Source organism: Rhinopithecus bieti, unplaced genomic scaffold (assembly GCF_001698545.2).
Source record: "Rhinopithecus bieti isolate Rb0 unplaced genomic scaffold, ASM169854v2 scaffold_8226, whole genome shotgun sequence".
NCBI classification, from domain to species: Eukaryota; Metazoa; Chordata; class Mammalia; order Primates; family Cercopithecidae; genus Rhinopithecus; species Rhinopithecus bieti.
Genome location: NW_016805992.1, coordinates 169,424 through 190,495, shown reverse-complemented (window position 1 = coordinate 190,495; position 21,072 = coordinate 169,424). Strand labels below are relative to the sequence as shown.

At 43.2% G+C, this 21,072-nt stretch overlaps 1 protein-coding gene across 16 annotated transcripts in view; it reads right to left on the bottom strand.

Moving 5' to 3' along the window:
* Positions 1-21,072, bottom strand: part of RBFOX1 (RNA binding fox-1 homolog 1) — a 205,320-nt gene that overhangs the window by 138,865 nt on the left and 45,383 nt on the right. For 14 of the 16 annotated variants that reach the window (XM_017874415.1, XM_017874423.1, XM_017874422.1 and 11 more), the window contains exon 2: positions 5,954-6,097. In XM_017874415.1, the coding sequence (XP_017729904.1) occupies positions 5,954-6,097 (144 nt within the window). The remainder of the gene's footprint in view (positions 1-5,953; positions 6,098-21,072) is intronic. The other 2 variants (XM_017874427.1, XM_017874413.1) reach the window with 1 other exon arrangement.

Genomic DNA, 21,072 nt, shown 5'->3' with positions numbered 1-21,072 from the left:
ATCATAGACGTGCATATTTCTAGTTGTGAAACAACTACTAGTACTTCTGCTCAGAGAAGCAAAGGATAGGAAGAAACCAAGGAGAAAACAGAAGAGAATGCAGAAACGGGTCACATTGCTTGCACACACAATAGAAATGCCAACAAACATGCAGCTAACTCATCCTGCAATTTGTGGACTTAGATCTTTTGGTCAAGAGAATTCCTTTACAGAGCATTTTCAGTGCCCTAGTTTTAGGCAGAGAAAAATCACTGGAAATAGAAGAAAACTTTCAGATGGGGGAAATGAAGGATTTGCCGTTCAAATGTGAACTGAATTTCATAGTAAAGAAACCTCCAGTTTTGTGAACTCCTCAAGCAGTAATTTTGATACAAACACCCTAGAATATTCAGTCTATACAGACGCTATCATATTTATTTCAGGCATAAGAGCCTAGAAGCACATATATTTACAGAAAGAGAAGCTTGACAAGGACTTCTTCCAAAACCACGATGCAACTGTCATCTATGGAACATTCTCTAGGCAGTCAACCCAAAAACATTTCCTTTAAAATAAGATCTGATTGAGACAGAACCAATCAAACAGCACTCTTAGCATGTGTCATTCCCTAAATGAAACAATGACATCAACTGCCCTGAAATGGTCTCAAAGTTTGCTTCTGTGGCAGTTGCTGTTAGGTTGACGGTTCTCAAAGCCAGTGAAACAAGCCCGAAGAAGAATGCTGATGTAAGCCCCATTTCCAAGACAGTTGTGTACTATATTTATAGTATCAACAGTTTAATTGGGAAGTTTGCTACTAATGATGTAAACACAGCTGGCACATTTTCAATTTAAATAGACACAACTCATTCGCAGACATAACTAGCATTTGTTTGCTCAACAGCAATGTTCAGCTGCATTCAACAACGCCTCAAATCCACACAAGGTGTCTCAATAGCTGTATCAAGAACAGGATCCAGGCAAGGCACGGTGGCTAACACCTGTAATCCCAGTACTTTGGGAGGCTGAGGCGGGCAGAACATGAGGTCGGGAGTTCAAGACCAGCCTGGCCAACATGGTGAAACTCTGTGTCTACTAAAAATATAAAAATTAGCCAGGCACGCTGGCAGGAGCCTGGTATCCCAGCTACTCGGGAGGCTGAGGCAGAAGAATCACTTGAACCTGGGAGGTGGAGGTGGCAGTGAACCGAGAATGTGCCACTGCGCTTTAGCCTGGGCGACAGAGTGAGACTCCGTCTCAAAAAACAAAACAAGATCTAGAAGTTTACAGGCACACACTTGGGCAAATATGTACCAAGCATTTTTAGATGTTCTCAGATCAAACAATATTTCTCTGAAAAATTGTGAAGGATGTTCAATGGATACAGCATAAAACATAAAGGTTAGTTCAAAGATTGTGCATAGAGGCCAAGGAAAGGCATCATCCCAGTTTTTCTTAGTGTCAGCTTCGTGTTCAGAATGCAGAAGTAGAAGGTACCATGCCCTGTCCCACCATAATGGCTTCACTCCTCGTTACATCATGGTAGACGGAACTTTGCATTAACATCGTAAGTACAGGCAAGCCCGTCTCATTACTAAAAAGTGATCTTGCAATCTTCCTTTGCATGTGCTGAAAGTCATGTGATCTGCTTTTTGTGGCAATAAAGAGAAGTTCAGTGGACTATTTTCCTGTCCAGAGGGCCTATGTTTTGTTTTCTTGTGTTTTTTGAATTTATTGCTGTAGAAACTGGGTCTCCCTATGTTGCCCAGGCTGGTCTCAAATTCTCTAACTCATGCAATCCTTCCACCTCGGCCTCCAAAGTCTTGGGATTATGCCTAGCCAAGAGGGTCTGTATTTTGACTCCTAAAGTAAGGCTGAGGAATCAACAAGGGTGTTGTGTAAATTTGAGAACTGCAGTCACTGAGCAATTGTTTGACCATTCTGTGATGGCATCCAGAACATCCATCTGTTGTAGCAGAGGTCTGGATATATCACAATCCACTTCTCTCACTTCAAACCCAGAATGTTTAAATTTTAAATATTAAGTTAAACATTCTATTCAGGGCACAATATATTGCAATTAATTTGTTACAAATCCATATACTCCTCTCTTGAGATCATCAAACATTTATCTTTAAAGACAATGCATGCTCATGCATGATACCTAACATGAAGACAAAGCTCCAGGAAAAAGGAGCCATATATAAAACTAACATCCCTTCCAATGAACCATTTAATATCAATGCCACTGTACAGAACAGCTCCATTCACTTAGACCTCAACTGGTATTTTTTAAAGACTGTGGCTTCTGCTTTGTATGTTGTAGCCATATAACATCTTGCCCAAGGAATGTTCAATCTCAAATGAAAAAAAAAAATAAGATGAGCTAGAAGATCTAATGCCAAACATGGGAACAAATGCTTCCATTGAGTAGAAAATGAAGAATATGAAGCACAAGGTGAAAAAGGTAATCAGAATCCCAATCTTCATGAAGAAGTGCTAAAGATACAAATTAAAAATAAAATGAGTCACCTGCAGTAACCATTAGGCATGCAATGGTTGCAGATGGCATGGTCGAATTATGAATGGTTACAGACGTTGTAATGACCACTGCCAAGTTTTAGGCAGTTTGAAGAAGGGGGTTGCCTTTTTATCTTGTTTTGCTTTTGACTTTAAAATCCCATGCCTGTATTTAACAAGAGACAAAAGTGGGGGAGGAGCACAAAGATCTTTGTGACTGTTTTTCTCTGTAATTATCCTCACTGTAACCCCTGTCAAAGTGGAAACACAAAGACAGGATAGAGGACCAAAAGGAAAGACGTCTCATGTCCAAATGATGTGAGAAGTACCTAACTGGAATTAAACTGTAGTTTCTTGGAGTAACTATGACCTGAAAGAGGAAACCCTCCTAAATTCCCTAAACTCCATGCAGGGAGCCAATGAGAATGTTTATAGATGCTTCACAATGTGATTCCTGCCGCTAAATGTATCCTATAACAAGAATGGCTCTGTGACCACCAACGTTAGGCAGGAAAGAACAGATTTTTAGTGCATAAAACTGCATTTCTTTACAATGGTGGTTGTAAACTAAGGAGGCTTAAGAGTCATTACAAGGGAGTCTGTGAATCTGTACGTTCTTGGTACTTTTATAGACAAAGTTAACAGAAAAAATAAAGCTTTCAAAAAATCTTTCAGAAAAAATAATACTTTGAGAAAATGGACACAGATGCTACTTGTGATGAACAAGGTTAAGTTTGTGCTACTGAATGCATGGCGCATTCTCTTAATTGATAGGCATTAAGTGTATCTATCATCTTGCCAAATTGACATCTTGTCAGTTGCTTGAAAATCTTGACTTTGAAGTGGTGGCGCACGCATGTAGTCCCAGCTAGTCAGGAAGCTGAGGAACGAGAATCACTTGAACCCAGGAGAAAGACTGCAATGAGCCGAGATCATGCCACTTCACTCCAGTCTGGGCAACAGAGTAAGACTTCGTCACAAAAAAAGGGGGGTGCTGGATGGGTGCAGTGGCTCACATCTCACTCTGTAATCCCAGCACATTGGGAGGCCAAGGTGGGAGGGTTGCTTGAGGCCAGGAATTTGTGACCAGCCTGGACAACAAAGTGAGACCCCATCTCTATTAAAAAAAAAAAAACAAACTTAAAAATTAGCCAAGCATGGTGGCTTGTGTCTGTAGTCTCAGCTACTTGGGAGGTTGAGGTGGGAGGATCCCTTGAGCCCCAGAGTTTGCAGTGAGCGTGATCACACCACTGCACTCTAGCCTAGGTAACAGAGTGAGAACTACCGGGCCGGGCACGGTGGCTCACTCCTGGAATCCCAGCACTTTGGGAGCCTGAGGTGGGTGGATCACGAGGTCAGGAGATCGAGACCATCCTGGCTAACATGGTGAAACCCCGTCTCCAGTAAAAATACAAAAAAACGAGCCGAGCATGGTGGCGGGCACCTGTAGTCCCAGCTACTCGGGACGCTGAGGCAGGAGAATGGAGAGAACCCAGGAGGCGGAGCTTGCAGTGAGCCGAGATCATACCACTGTACTCCAGCCTGGGCAACAGAGTGAGACTCCGTCTCAAAAAATAAATAAAAATAAAAATAAACAAATAAATAAAACAAGAGTCCTGAAACTAGTATATTTGGATCAAGGTTTGATGACAGGTAGTACAATTTTTTGGCAAGATCTTGCTCCTTGCCGTCTACCCTAACTCTATAAGACTAGAGAGACTAAGAATCCCTCCTCTGATTCCTGTGAATATTTTGAATACCTTTGTGATTTAGCATTGTAGCCTGCAGTAACTTTCCTGATAACTAAGAAAACCATGGGGGGAAAGCCCCCTTAGGGGTGGAACTTGGGGTGAGCTGCAATGAGTGACACCATGAAAGAGTGTCAAGACGCTCATTAAGGGAACTGAATTCAAAGCCAACATCACAGTGACACTTGATGAGAAAAAACAGACTGCATAGCAAGACGTCTCCTAACCTGACATGGCAAAGAGAATATAACTCCTCTTACCGCCCATCATTCAAACCTGGTCTTACTGCCTCACACACACTTAACCTCAACTCTCACTTTGAATGCTCTGCACTTTTCAAAGTCATCTTTGACCTGAAAGTGCCCGAGGGTATCTCTGTTCTGCAGGAGTTGGAGGGGCTCAACTCAAGGTTATTACCAAATGAGAGAGATAAAAGTGCAAGAGCTGACCTTTTCCTCTGAAATGTCAGCATTCAAAGCTGGGTATCTTAAATATTAGGATGCCTGTTCTGCTTTTGTGTCAGATGCATACTTGATAAGCATCATGTGTGTGTAAGAAGTAAAAGGTGCAAGCTCATTCCCAACACAGTGCCTTTGAGTAGTGAACCAGAGCCTTCCATTTTATATGGAGAACAACACCAGCGTGGCTCAGAATGGGCATCTTCCTGTTCCTTTTGTGATATTTGCATCCATTTATAAACTCCTAGAGGAGGAGTCTCTGAGCAGCCCACCTTTGCTCTAAGTCAAATGTTAAGGATGTAATTCTTTTCACTGAATCCACAGGCACCTGCTATCATTGCTGGGATGCCATGGGCAAATTGGCTACATTCACAAACATGAAAGATATCCAAGCCCTGTCATAGCCTTGTCCTTTGGTTGAACGGAGGTCAAAGAGATGGCAAACTCATGGCTTCCCAAAGTGGACAGTGAAGATAACTTTGAGAAAAAAATAATCAGGGGCAAGATGATCTATAAAAAAGCAATGCTATTATTATCTCCTGGGCTAGTGGTGACTTGTGGCCTTCTCTGTGTTTCATCATGGTGCCTGGGCATGGCTACCCTTTATGGCATATAGCACCACAGCAAGTGCCTCTGAATCCCTGTCACTGATTTCAGAAGAATGTAGACTTTAGGAATCAACATGCACTTAGAAACTGGTAGCTCGTTTGGTGTTGGTGGTAGTGGTTTTGCTTTGTTTGCTAAAATCAGCTTTATGCAGAATTAGTTGTTCTCTGTTGCTGCATCTGAAATCTAAATGCACAGTGCCTGGGAAAGACTAGGGAATGCAGGAATACACTATGAGTCACCCTCTGGATAATCTGACAACTGCAAAAGAAAGCAAAACCAAGAGGACTCGAGGTGTACTTTTGCTACAGTATGATGTCCTGGGCCATTGGATTTAAGACCATCAATAGGCTTCTTTCAACAGTGGGTCATCGAGGAATTTTTTTTCCATTTGGCCTTCAAGTTACTTCTTAGAAGAAAACCACTTGGCAAAGTAGATACATGGTGAGCATATGTACAGAAATACATGCTAAAATCATAAAGAGATCCTAGCCACAATATACCCAAAAACTAGGCTCTAAAATGTTTCTCCCCATGCAAACATCTAACCTTAGTATTGTAAATACCCCCAAACTTACACGAGACAGGGAGGTCTCTGGAAACCCCAGAGTGGGCACTGCTGAGAAGAAAGGTGGTACTTACACCAAACATTTGTCTGAGGTCCGGATCCCGGAACCTGAAGGGGATATTGGAGACATGCAGCCGCTTGGGCTGAGACTTGTTTTCTGTGTTTTCGGAAGGTTGTGTCTGGGGCTGGCCATCCGTCGGTGCTGCATCATCTGTCTGCTAAAAGAACAAGAAGAAATCGGAGAGGTTGAGTGGACCACAATGCTCTGTTCCAATGCGCTTTTGCTTACCCTGAGTGGTAGGAAAAGATCAGAACTAAGGAATCTGAGAAGGGAAGAAGATGCTGAGGCATGCATGCATATTCATTCAACAAGTGTTTTCTGAGCATCCACTGAGTGCTCATCATGAATCTGGGATTGGGCAGTGGGCAAAGTAGATAAAAATCCCTGCCCTCGGGGAGCATCATTCCAGACAATAAATCCATAGAGTGTTGGCAGACAGAGAAAAGCACTATAGGCTAGAAAAAGCAAAGGAAGGGGACTGGGAGCTGCTGGGGTTGGGAGGTGGGGAGAGGGAACCTCATCAAGAAGCGGGTAATAATCATTAAAGGCAGGAGACTGTGTATTTCTTAACTGATGCTGTTCAGAATCTGAAGATATGCCTACATAATTGTTCAGGTAATTGTGCAGATAAAATATAATTAAATGTAAAAAATTTGAAAAGACTAGTTGGCATTCTGGAGTTCAAATAACCAGTTGATGGACTTATTCTTTTGAGGCTCTAATTGTACAAACTTGTGCTGTCCACTACAGTTGACCACGTGACAATTTACATTTAACTGAATTAAAATAATATATTTAACTTCGTTTGCATTAGCTGCATTTCAAGTGCTCAAGAGCCACATGTAGTTAGTACTTCCAGGCTGAGTAATGCAAATACAGAATGTTTCCATCTCTGCAGAAAGTTCTGGTGTGCTGTTTGCCTAGACCGTGTAACATTATTAGCATAACTCATTGTTTCACCACCCCTGCCTTCCAAATAAGGCTGTATAACATGATGTTACATTGACACCCATATATAGGCAGGAACTAGGGGAAAAGTCACAGTCACATTAGGTATCATTATAGCCACTGCCATACTCTCAGTTCTAGAGTTTTAACATTTCAAACATTTAACGTATGATACTTTCTCTGCAATTAGCATGTGTTGCCTCTAGGTGACAGTAAATGCCATCCACGTCAGACACCAACTTTGAAACTATGATAGAAAGCTTATGCAGAAGCCTATCAAATTTATGAGTGAGGAATCATCCTCACCTTTTTATAAGCAATCTAGAAGTACATAATTGGGACAAAACTATCAATGTAGGCAGCCAGGTGAAAAATAATAACAACTTAGAGGAGAGAATCCTACAAAGTGAAATACAAAACAATCACTCAGATAACACGGGCATAATTAGCAAGTTTCTCAACAGCCCTGGTATTTACTGGAAGGTTTCACTTGCATTTTCCTTCCTAACACACCCTGAATTGCATTTTGAAGTAAAGACCTCCCGTTGGCTCGCAAACCATTCTTCCAAGCTGCTCTGGTATCAAAAGCCCTACCAATTGACTTCTTCAACTTTTAAGGGCAAAGTCATGTGTTTAGACAATGTATTTAGTCATTTTGCCTATACTGTTGGATTGAATACAAAGCAGTACGATGGTCATTTTCTTAACTGGAAAATAAAGCATATGAGTTCATACCTTTTAAGGCTTTGTGATTGAATAATGTATGCTAACTTGGTCAAGTTCGTGGTATATATTCAATAAATGAAAAGTAACGAACTGTTTAGAGTAATGGTACTTTTTTTAAATACCAAAAAGAGAAATAAACCTCCTTTGAGAAACAGGAAAGGTTGTCATTTGCTTATTTTTACAGTGTTTACACATATTTATTGAGCAAGTGCTTTGTGTTAGACACATAAATCAGCCCTCCAAGTCACATGCAATTCCAACTCTAGTGAATGACACCAATAGAGAAAGACAATCACAAATAGACTCATTTTGTCATTGTTTTTTGTTGTTTTCTTGGAGTTGGGTCTTGGTCTGTCACTCAGGCTGGAGTGCCGTGGCACAATCATGGCTCACTGCAGCCTTGAAACCCTAGGCTCAAACAGTCTTCCCACATCAGCCTTCCAAGTAGCTAGGACTACAGGCATGCGCCACCACAACAAGCTAATTTTTATTTGCAGAGACAGGGTCTCACTATGTTGCCCAGGCTGGTCTTGAACCTCTGGCCTCAAGTGATCCTTGTGCCTCGGCCTCCCAAAGCACTGAGACTACAAACATGAGCCGCCATCCCCAGCCAATACAGACTGGTAAATGTTGGGATAAGAGGCAATCACAAAGGGCTGAGTAACCTTAAATCAGGGTCATATAACACTGCTGGAGGTTCAGCAAGGCTTGCCAATTCTGGAGGTTAAATTTTAAGTGGGAGATATCTAACAGAAGAGGTGAAAAGGACTGAGGCTGTACCGAGAGAGGGCAGCGTATGTGCAGAGATGTCAAATGATGTCTTGGATTCAGACAGTACGTGTGGCTCCAGTACCACTGGTCAGATGAGGCAGGTATGAAGGGAAGGCAGGAGTTGAGGTTTCAAAGATAGTCAAGGGGCTAGATCAAAGGACACTGTGCGAAGCAAGAGTCTGAGCTTCATCCTAAGAGCAATAAAGAGCCACCTAAGGATCACAGCAGGAGGGTGGTACGACCACCTTGTGACACAAATGATAAATGTCTGTTTAATGGTTGGCTGACTCACTGACCGAAAGTACATGAATAAACAAATTAATGAAGAAGTGTACAATCAACGTCACCACCTTCATGTGATAGTTGAAAAACAACATTGTAACACTGAAACCCAAACAGAGCAGAATGTGGGTTTTCTCCACTGAGAATATGAGGTTTGGTGCCATGTCCATGACACAGAAATGAGCTTGAATCATGCAACTGTCCCTTTTCAGAGGGTAAGGGGTTTTAACTCTCTACACCCGGACTCGGAGTTTACAGATGCTGTAGCTGAAACCTCAAGCTTTCAGTCCATTTTTTTTTTCCATCCTGTTAGAAGTTTCTGTTTCAATGCAAAAATAAAATGAGCTCCTTCTTATCCTGAGAAGGAAACGTAGATTTGGATTTGTGTAGAACTGCTGGATGTTTCAGCTTAATGAACCTAATTAGGAATTACAGAGATTATGATTAAACATATTAAATGATTAATAGCATTGTGCCACTCATGTGAAAATTAAAATTAATCATCTCTAGTCAAACAGCACTTTGGAGAAATCTTTGCATTGTTTCCTTTGATAAAAACATACAATACTCAATTAATCATTTTATAGTATATGCTTATATACAAATGCCTATAAATTGTTATAGAGAAATACCTGTGTATTAAAAAGAATCCTTAAAGCATGCAAAATTAAAATAAAAAAAAAGCCAAAAGTGTTTCAGGTCATTGTGGGTGTATGGAAAGCGAAAAAGAGGAGTGTTAGGAACTAGAGGTTGAGGAGTGAAGAAAATAACAGAAAAAGGAAATCTCTTTCAGCCTGCATGCCTTCTATGTGGTGGGATGCAGCACAATGAACCACGGTTTTGGAATCACGCAGACCATCTCTGTTATTTGCTAATCTTAGGCAGGTCACTTTTCTTCTCTGACCCTCAGTTTACTTTTCCATCAAAGGATATTAATGGGGTAATGGGGCCAGGTGCAGTGGCTCATGCCTGTAATCCCAGCACTTTGTGAGGCTAAGGTGGGCAGATAATTTGAGACCATTCTGCAAAATAGTGAGACCCTGTCTGCACTAAATAAATTTTTTTAAAAAAGCTGATTATGGCCACGTGCCTGTCATCCCAGCTAGTTGGGAGACTGAGGTGGGAGATGGCTGGAGCCCAGGAGATCAAGGTTGCAGTGACAGAAAGTCACACCACTGCACTCCAACCTGGGCAATGGAGCAAGACTCTGCCTCTAAAACAAAACAAAACAAAAGGACACTAACGGTACTAAGCTCACAGGATCATGGGAAGGACCAAATGCAGCGGGAGATGACAGAGCAGCTACCACAGAGCCTAACTCACGTTGGGGTTAGTGATGGTCACCAACCCCTCCACTGAGTGTGATCTGTTTTTCTTCCCCCTTTTCTGGGACCTTCCAGGGAAAACATACTTAGAACAAGCCTGAGTTTTATGTCTCTGTATTTGTTTTCTGAAAGATGACCACAAAGCTGGTGGCTTAAAGACACTGGACTTCATTCTCCTGTAGTTGTACAGACCAAAAATCGAAAATCAAGGTGCCAGGAGGGCCACACTCCCTCTAAAAGATCTAGGGGCGGAATCATGCCTTGCCTCATTTAGCTTTTGGTGGCTTCAGGCATTCCTTGACTTGGGTCTGCATCCTTTCATCCTCTGCTTCCATCTTCACAGGCCCTATTCCTTCTACATGGCTGAAACTCCAATTTCCCTCTTCCCTTTTCTTCTTAAAAAGATACTAGGGTCGGGCGTGGTGGCTTAAGCGTATAATCCCAGCACTTTGGGAGGCCGAGGTGGGCAGATCACAAGGTCAGGAGTTCGAGACCAGCCTGACCAACACGGTGAAACCCCGTCTCTACTAAAATACAAAATTTGTCAGGTGTGGTGGCACACGCCTATAATCCCAGCTACTCAGGAGGATGAGGCAGGATAATTGCTTGAACCCAGGAGACAGAGGTTGCAATGAGCTGAGATTGTACCATGGCACTCCAGCCTGGGTGACAGAGCGAGACTCTGTCTCAAAAAAGGATATTAGTTGCTGAGCCCACTCTAAATCCAGGATGATTTTGTCTTGATCCTTACTTACATCTGCAAAGATCTCCTTCCCCTCCCCCACCCCTGCCAAATAGGATCATGTTTATGGAAGTTATGACAAGTACATAGTTTTTGGAGGTCACCATTCCCTCTACTACATCTCTCCACCAAGCATGTAAATCAAAGGTGCATGGAGTACAAACAAGCAGCTGTCACCCAGGAGGAAATGCGTCTTCCACCACTTCAGGTAGCATGAAGTTCTCACCATGAGTGGCCTCAAAGCAGATCTAGGAGAAGGAGGAATGAATGTTCCTGCCAGGCTGTCATCTCTCAGTAGGAGTTGTGATGGTTAACATTGAGTGTCAACTTGATTGGATTGAAGGATGCAAAGTATTGGTCCTGGGTGTGTCTGTGAGGGTATTGCCAAAGGAGACAAACATTCAAGTCACTGCAACGGTCGACCCACCCTCAATCTGGGTGGTCACTATCTGATCACCTGCCAGCATGCCTAGGATAGAAGTAGGCAGAGGAACGTGCAAAGAGTAGGCTGGCTGAGTCTTCCAACCTACAGCTCTCCCCTATGCTGGATGCTTCCTGCCCTTGAACGTGGGACTCCAAGTCCTTCAGCTTTTGGACTCTTGGACCTTCGACCACAGACTGAAGGCTGTACTGTTGGCTTCCCTACTTTTGAGGTTTTGGGACCCAGCCTGACTTCCTTGCTCCTCAGCTTACAGATGGCCTATTGTGGGACTTCACCTTGTGATCGTGTGAGTCAGTACTCCTTAATAAACTCCCCTTTATTTATAGATAAACATCTATCTTATTAGTTCTTTCCCACTAGAGAACCCTAATACAGGAGTCACTTCAATGAGACCGCCCAAACGAAGAGGAGACTTAAGTCTTCCTCTTTCCAGCCCACTCTCCCCAGTGGCCTTTGATCATGGCCCTGGATGCAATGACACCTGGCTGGAAAGCCTTTCATTAGCCTCTTGAAAGACCATCAACACTGAAGGACAGAGATGCTGCCTGTATATTCTCAGTACCTACTACTGTGCCTCACTCAACCTGAGCAGTCATTATAGCATCCCTGAGAAGCTTGCTGAACATTACGGCAAAAGCATAGTGTGTAATTCCTAAGGAAAAGACAATGTCAAAAAGCTCGGAAACTGGCTAATAGAAACCATCTAGAATGCACATTCCTGGAGGGCAGTGGCTACGGGATTCCTAGCTATAGTCTCCAAAGCTGCAGCATATCAAAGCTCAGTGGGAAGTAATCTCTGAAAGAACTCCCAATTTATTTGACTGTATTTTTGGAGACAGAGTCTTACTCTGTTGCCCAGGCAGGAGTATAGTGGCACAATCTCACCTCACTGCAACCTCTGCCTCCCGGGTTCAAGCGATTTTCCTGCTTCAACCTCCCAAGTAGCGGGGATTTACAGATGTATGCCACTGCACCTGGCTAATTTTTGTATTTTTACTAGAGACAGGGTTTCACAATGTTGGTCAGACTGGTCTCGAACTCCTAACCTCAAGTGATCTGCCTGCCTCGGCCTCCCAAAGTGCTGGGATTACAGGTGTGAGCTACTGTGCCTGGCCATAAAAGTTATGTTTGGCTCTAAAGTGATACCTACCTGAATGGACATGACCATATTTGGGAGATCAGAAGGTGAGACACAGCAATGCAGTAAATTCAGAGAATGGAGGAAATTGAGGGCAGTCAGTAAAGTAAGGATGTCAGAGGTGGACGGGAACGTGGCCAGGGACACCCCCTTCTCAGTGGTCTCCAACCTAGATCCTCCTTGGCTGTCTAGGTCTATAAGGTTCAGTGTTCTCGGCCGTGACCACTCCCACCTTGCCTGCTGCCTGTCTCCCATTCTTGCTCGTTGGCCTCTTTGCTTTTTCTGCCCCCATCTTTGGTCTTTGCATTCATTCTGCCCTTTGCTTGGAAGACTCTTTCCCTGAAACACCACATGTAGCTTGCCCTGTGGCCAATACAATCTCTGTCCAGGTGTCACCCATTGGAGAAACCTTCAATGGGCCCATGATAACAGCAACTCTGCACCAGCACTCTATCTCCCCTTGACCACTGATGTCTTCACAGCACACATTTCTTCTTGCCTTTTTATTATTTTATTCTGTGATTTTGTATATTGCTTATCTTTTCCAACAGGATGTAACTCCAGGAGAGCAGAGACTGTGGCTTTTCTGTTCACTGAAACCCTGGACCATTGGACAGGGTTCCTCAATGTCAGTACCATTGACACTTGAGGCTGGTTCATTATTATTATTATTATTTTGATGGGTGGATCATCCTGTGCACTGTAGAATGTTCAATAACATCATTGGCCTCCACCCACTACAAGCCAATTGCCTACCCTTGAGTTGGAACCAAAAATATCTCCTGAGATTCAAATGTCTCCTGGGAGGCAAAACTGTGCCACCTGAAACTGCTGACCTGGAGTCCATGATAAGTTCTCAGTAAATATCTGCGGCGTAAATGACTAAGCCTGGTTTTACCATGAGCAAGCTGCAAGGCTGCTCACTTTCATGTCTCCGGCGCTCAGTTTGCAAATACATAAAATGATAAATGTATACCTGTCCTGAATTCTTGAATTCTTTAGAGTGAAATGACATCCAACTCTGGGAATGGTTAAGTCCCATGCATAAAGACGGGACATAATTATCATGATCATTATTAATAGCATTAATAACCATCAGTTTTTGTTTTGTTTTGAAACAGAGTCTGGCTCTGTGGCCAGGCTGGGGTGCAGCGGCACAATCTCGGCTCACTGCAACCTCCGCCTCCCGGGTTCAAGCGATTCTTCTGCCTCAGCCTCCCCAGTAGCTGGGACTACAGGTGTGTGCCACCATGCCCAGCTAATTTGTGTATCTTGAGTAGAGATGGGGTTTGGCCATGTGGGCCAGGCTGGTCTCGAACTCCTGACCTCAGGTGATACACCTACCTCAGCCTCCCAAAGTACTGGGATTATAGGCCTGAGCCATGGAGCCCAGCCTAGCTTTTGTTTTATTTCTCAGACCCACGCACAACTCTGAGATGCAGTCTCCCCATCAAACAGGAAAGGCTGCAGGACCCTACACAGATGGGGAGTCCATTAACCCCAAGAGGTGGGTTTCCAGGTGGCACTTGGCAGAGCTTCCCTCATAAGCTCATTAAGACCACAATGCCAGCTTCCGCCCGGGCCCAGAGTGAAGGCCCTATTAGGAGGCGGGATCTTTGCGGCAGAATTTTTCTTAATAAACAAACTCCCCAGGTATCAGCGCAGGTTATAAATGTTAAGAAAACACCACTGGCACTTTAATCTCCTGAAGATCACTTCGTGCTTCCACAAAGACCTTAATAAAGAACCACGGGGCTCCCTCTGCTATAATCGTTCTTAATTCAATGGATAGCTCTGAGCAACCCAAGACTAATCCTGGTGAAATTGGATTTTGATATCGACCAATCCAGGGATGACTGTTTGAGAGAAAACGCATAGCCATGTAGAGATACATGCCTTTTGGATTCTGTCCTCGTCCTGGGGTTTCCTGTGTCTGACCCTAGGGAGACACAACTGAGGCCACCTGTGTGGCATCTTCTAGTGACGACCAGGTAACTGGGTACAGAAGCACAGGGAAGGAATTCTTTCTTCAAGTTCTGCAGTACATGTGTAGGTTTGTTACATAAGTAAACGTGTGCCATGGTGATTTGCGGCACCCATCACCTATTTATCCTAATGCGCTCCCTTCTCCCCTTCCCCCAACGAGTCTCAGTGTGTGTTGTTGCCCTCCTTGTGTCCATGTGTTCTCACTGTTCTGCTCCCACTTATGAGTGAGAACATGCAGTGTTCGGTTTTCTGTTCCTGCATTAGTTTGCTGAGGATAATAGCTTCCAGCTCCATCCATTGTCCCTGCAAAGAACATAATCTTCTTCCCTTTTATGGCCACATAGTATTTCACAGTGTATATGTACCACATTTTCTTTAAACTATCATTGATGGGCATTTGAGTTGATTTCATGTCTTTGCTATTGTGAATAGTGCTGCAGTGAACATACGTGTGTCTGTGTGTTTATAATAGAATGATTTATATTCCTTTGGGTATATACCCAGAAATGGGATTGCCAAGTAAAATGGTATTTTTGGTTCCAGGTATTTGAGGAATCACAACACTGTTTTCCACAATGGTTGAGCTAATTTACATTCAGGGAAGGCATATGTATGGCTAGGTAGCTGTGCGTTAAAACTCTAGTTTCATCACTAGTCCAGCTATGTACATCCTTCTGAGCCTTAGCTGCAAGCTTAGATAAATGACTTCTATCTCAGGGTTGTCTGTGGGTCCAGGGTACTGGTGGCAGTCCTTACTCATCTAGTATGGGTTAAGTAAAATGTATATGATACCATCATAAAGTTGTCAGTAGAAATCGGAATACAGATAGAAATTAGAGATTTCGAAGTTCTGTGCTCAGGGGAGAGAGGGGATAATTAGAAATAAAATAAGAACTGTAGCAAATTCTATTTGATGGAAATGAAAGATACATGCACTCATCACACAGCATTAGATATAGTTCAAGGATGCTGGTGAAGAACTTTAGAGAAGCCTGTCTAATAAAATGTAAGTGATACACATCATTTTAGAATTCTTACAAGTCAAATTTTTTTTAAATGTAAAATTTTAAGAATGTCCATTTTAACCCAATTTATTAAGGATATTATTTCAACATGCTATCATGTAAAAGGTATTTTGTATTCTTTTCTTTTTTGGATGATGTCTTTGAAATCTTGTATTTTACACATCTCCATATGGAAACTGAATTGTCATTGGAAATACCTGATTTATATTTAGCCTTTGAAAAAATGACAGTTGAAGGATCCTCCAAATGAACTAATAACAATCAAGTATCAGTGCTTACATTTAAATTGAAGTTAAATCAAGTTCACTAGTTGTATTTGTTTTGTTTTGTTTTGTTTTGTTTTTGGAATGCGCTCACTGCCATTCCCCGGCTGGGATGATCAAGGCTCATTGTAATCCCAACTTCCTAGGCTCAAGTGATCCTTCTGCCTTGATCCCCAAAGTGTTGGGATTACAGGCATGAGCCACCACACCTGGCCTCGGTAGCTGTATTTCAGCTGCTCAACAGACACCTGTGGCTGGTGGCTCCCTGTGGTAGACAACACAATGGCCTGTTAAAGATGTGAAGGTTCTAATCCCTGGAATCTTGAATAGGATACTTTACATGGCAATGGAGAATTCAGGTTGGTAATCACAGGACCATAAAACAGATTATCCTGGATTACCTGTGTGGGCCCTGTATAATCACCAGGGTCCTGAGAAGTGAAACAGATGAAAGTGGCATGGAAGAGAATCCCCAATGTCAGAGTGAACACCCAGTGAGAAAATCTCAACCCACCATTACTGGTTTTGAAGATGGAGAAAAAGGCCATGAGCCCAAGAATGACAGTGGCCTTCAGGAACCAGGAAAGGCATGGGGACAGATCAAATTGTGAGCCTGTAGGATTACCATCCTGACAGCTACAATCCTTGTAAACCTGGTGATATCTATGCTACACTTCTGATCTCCAGAACTGTAATCTAATACACTTGTGTTGTGGAAGTACTAGGTGTATGATCATCTGGCAGCAAAAGAAAACTGCACTCTCATCAGAAAGCTCAGGTATGGAACATTTTCATCACTGTCAAGTTCTATGAGACAGGCCTGCTTTAGAGCCATGGTGTGCTGGGGAGAGAAAAAGCTAAAATGGAAAATGGGTTTAAAAGAGAGGAAAGTAGAGAAAGAAAGTCTTCCCTAGGACAGTGACCATAATGACCATAAAGTGACCATAATAGGAGCTGGATAAAATGAGGCTGAGACCTACTGAGCTGCATTCCCAGATAGTTAAGACTTTTTTTTTTGAAATGGAGTCTTGCTCTGTTGCCCAGGCTGGAGTGCAGTGGCACGATCTCAGCTCACTGCAAGCTTCGCCTCCCGGGTTCACGCCATTCTCCTGCCTCAGCCTCCAGAGTAGCTAGGACTACAGGCGCCCGCCACCATACCCGGCTAATTTTTTGTATTTTTAGTAGAGATGGGGTTTCACTGTGTTAGCCAGGATGGTCTCGATCTCCTGACCTCATGATCCGCCCACCTCGGCCTCCCAAAGTGCTGGTATTATAGGTGTGAGTCACTGCACCCAGCCAGTTAAAGCATTCTAAGTCACAGGATGAGATAAGAGGTCAGCACAAGAGACACATAATAAACACATTGCCGATAAAACAGGTTGCAGAAAGAAGCCAGCCAAATCCCAGCAAAACCAACATGGCAATGAAAGTGACCTCTGGTCATCCTCACTGGTCATTATATGCTAATTACAACGCATTAACATGCTAAGAGACACTCCCACCAGCACCACAACAGTTTACAAATGCCATGGCAATGTCAGGAAATTACCCTATGTGGTCTAAAAGAGGGAGAAACCCTCAGTTCTGGGAACTGCCCACCTCTTTCCCAGAGAACTCATGAATAAGCCACCCCTTGTTTAACATATAATCAAGAAATGATCATAAAAACAGGCAACCAGCAGCCCCGGGGTAGCCACTCTTTTGTTTCTTTACTTCTCTAATAAACGTATTTTTACTTGATGGATTCACCTCGAATTCTTTTTGCATGAGATCCAAGGACCCTCTCTTGGGGTCTGGATCAGGACACCCTTCCAGGAACAATGGTATCCTTTGAAATGAGGAATATTATTTAGTCAACTTTAAGTTTCAAATATACCATTTTTAAATGAAATAAACCTGGGATGTTAATATTTTTCTAGGGCAATATTGTAAAAAATAAATACCCACCTTTAATTCTAGGTCGGGTGGGTCTCTCAGGCAGTTGGTTACACTAGGGGTAGCTGTCTTATTGCTATCATTATTGTTATTTGGTAGTATTTCCCTTTACTCTGTAAATATGTTTCTTAATCTATTTCTGTGTTCATGTATACACTGAAGGTTTTATGCAAGTGTGGACCACCTTTTGGGGGAAAAATATACATACACCTAAGTTTTGCATACAATCTCAGAAAGTTCACAAGCTCCGTGGAGGATACATAGACACCCCTGGATGTGGACCAGGACTACTGAGGAAGGCTTTTGCTTCTTCCCTATCCTGAGTTAAGACAAAGGATTCTGCTATCACTGATGCTGAATGCTACCTCAACTGGTAGCTTATAATCAAAATGTGAAACTGGCTAAACTGGGATAGAGGATGGAAAATAAAATTGTACTGAGGTCCTACCATGAGCTAGGCATCTCGCTAGGTGTTTTCCATGCCTTATTTTACTGAGTTGCTGTAACAACTAGGAAAACTGAGGCTCAGAGAGGTTAGGCCATCTGTCTGAAGTCACACAGCCAGGAGATGGAAGGATTGAACTTAGGATGTCTAACTCCATATCTGAAACTCTCTTCGCTCCTCAATGACCTTTCAAGGTCAAGGTGAAGATGCTCTGGAAAGTGTAAGATACAGCCACGCAGACCAGCTGCAAAATACCTATAGAGAGGAGTAAAGATTCACAGTAACCCTAACTGCCTATGTTATAGGTCTGGGCTGGAACCAGAGTGGGGAGGTGGGTGAATGAGGCCCTAGCTCATCCAGCCAACTAAAAAGCAAACAAAACCAGGCTGCTTCAACTGTGTTGTTTGAACTACTAGAGCCCTGGGTTGACCTCTGTTAAGCCCTCATTGACAAGTTTTCTTACTAGAATAAGCATCCTATGGATAAACACCATATCAAATGCTTCCTAGAACATGAGCATCCCGTGGAGAAACACTGTTATCAGACACACTATATCAAAAGCCCTTTACTATGGCACATAGTAGGCGCTCAGCAAGTCTTGACTGAATCATTCCAGGAAACTAATGATTTGGGCCCGGCTGCTGCTTCATCCACGAGCATCCCCAATTTCACCATCATGGTGTAGAAACCCAACACCTAAGACACGACGTGAATGCAGCATGATTCTCCCCACAGTCAGCCTACTGACTATGCAGCATCTTTCCTTTCCTACAGGCTTCCTCCCCTCCATGCACAAAACTCTTCACAGTGATAAATAAAAAGTGTACTTTGAATAGCCAGCTGCTGCTCCCTCCTCCACCAATCAAGTTATTTCTCAGAGAGAAAAGCTTGTGAGTGTCTTCGAGGCATTATTTGATTAAGTTGACAATATTATGTGAGCGATGGTTGAGTACCCACTGCGAAGTACTTGGGACCAAATTGATTTGTGTAACGAACACTTGCTCTGTGTCTTCTTGCAGCCTGAATAGCGGTCTTGATTTAGCCAGTAATGCTGGGCGCCGAGTGAATTTACAGGGTCCACGGTCCCTCTCTCTCTCAATCTGCAGAGAATAGCAGGGCAGAGCATGGGCTGGCATAATTCAATACATTGTACTATAAGCTCAGAAAATAATATCGCAGAGCTCTGCAATATACCTATTTGATTTGATTTGTAAACCTGATAAAAAAGCAATCGAGAAAAGTTCAGGGGAAAATATATATGTTCTAAGCAAAAATGTAACTATATTGAACGTGTACAAAGAATCCAAGGATGGTGGCGGGTGGGGGAAGAAAAATCATGCATACTAAATCAACTTCATACCCTAAATTAGACAATATTGCACATTCTCCATTTAAAACGAAGCAAGATTGTGAAAAGTTATTTTCCATTAAAAGTAATAATAATGGTAAGCCCAAGGAATGTGAATTAAAACCCACACTTCGGGTTTTCTCACAATCCTACTTCAAAACAGGGTTTGTACAGATCCTCCCAGCTTCCCGCTTTTTCATTTCAGCTCTTTCGGCAAACAAATAAGTTAATCACATAGCTTTGGATGTAGTTAATGCCTCATTCCGAGCCTGGCTGGGCTGATTCCACAGCCAGGTGACACAGATTTAAGAAATACATCACATTTCCCTGCCACTGGAATAAATTCAATGCTCTGCTCCAGTGATGAAATTCCTCTGAAAGGAGAAGGGCTAGAGGATAGAGAAGGGCTGACTCCAAATTCCTTTGCTATTTTTATTCCTTGAGAAAAAATAGGACGAATGTACAAGGGGTCAGGTGTTTAACACATCAGTAAAGGAGACAGCCTGTCTAGGTGTCTGTATTAGTCTTCTCAGGCAGTTATAACAAACTATCATAGACTGGGTGGTTTAAACAACAGACATTTATTTCTCGCAGTTCTGGAGGCTGGCAGTGCAGGATCAAGGTGCCAGCCAACTCAGTTCCTGGGGAGGGCCCTCTTCCTGGCTTGCAGATGAGTGCCTTTTTTTTTTCTTTCTTTTTTTTTTTTTTTTGAGATGGAGTCTTGCTCTGTCCGCCAGGCTGGAGTGCAGTGGCGCAATCTCGGCTCATTGCAAGCTCCGCCTCCCAGGTTCAAGTAATTCTCCTGCCTCAGCCTCCTGAGCACTTGAGATTACAGGCACCTGTGGCCACCACGACCCACTGATTTTTATATTTTTAGTAGAGACCAGGTTTCACCATGTTGGCCAGGCTGGCTTGGAACTCCTGACCTCGCAATCCACCCACCTCAGCTTCCCAAAGTGCTGGGATTACAGACGTGAGCCACCGTGCCCGGCTGTCGGTGCCTTTTTTCTGTGTTCTCAGAGGGCAGAGAGAGAGAGAGCAACTCTGATACCCCTTCCTCCTCCCGTATGGATGCTAACTGCCTCATAAGGCTCTACGCTCATGGCCTTAAATTAACCTAATTACCTTCCAAAGTTCCCATTTCCAAACACCATCCCTTTGGTGGTTACGGCTCCAACATATGACCTGGGGTGGGGGGCACAATTCAGTCCACAGCTGTGTCATTGAGGCAGCACCTACAAACACCTGCACATAAAGCAGTGTCTGTCCTGGGGGCGTGAAATCAGGTTCTCACTTAACCAATCATTCAAAATATATTTACTGAGCACCTTCTATATATCAGGCCCCGGGGATACAGCAGGCAGGGTTGGAGGTTGGTGTCTGCTTACCAGAAAATAGAATGACAAGACTACAAAATCACTCTTTCTCCGCCTCTTCATGCTGTAAAGATTTGGCTTTTGGTTCCAGGAATAAGTAGTTAAAATATATAATAATAATAGGCCGGGTGCGGTGGCTCACCCCTGTAATCCCAGCACTTCAGCAGGAAGTTGAGGTGGGTGGTTCACAAGGTCAGGAGTTCGAGACCAGTCTGGGCAATGTAATGAAACCCTGTCTCTACTAAAAGTACAAAAAAGTAGCTGGGTGTGGTGGTGTGTGCCTGTACTCCCAGCTGCTTGGGAGGTTGAGGCAGGAGAAGTGTGTGAACCCAGGAGCTGGAGGTTGCAGTGAGCCGAGATCATGCCACTGCACTCCAGCG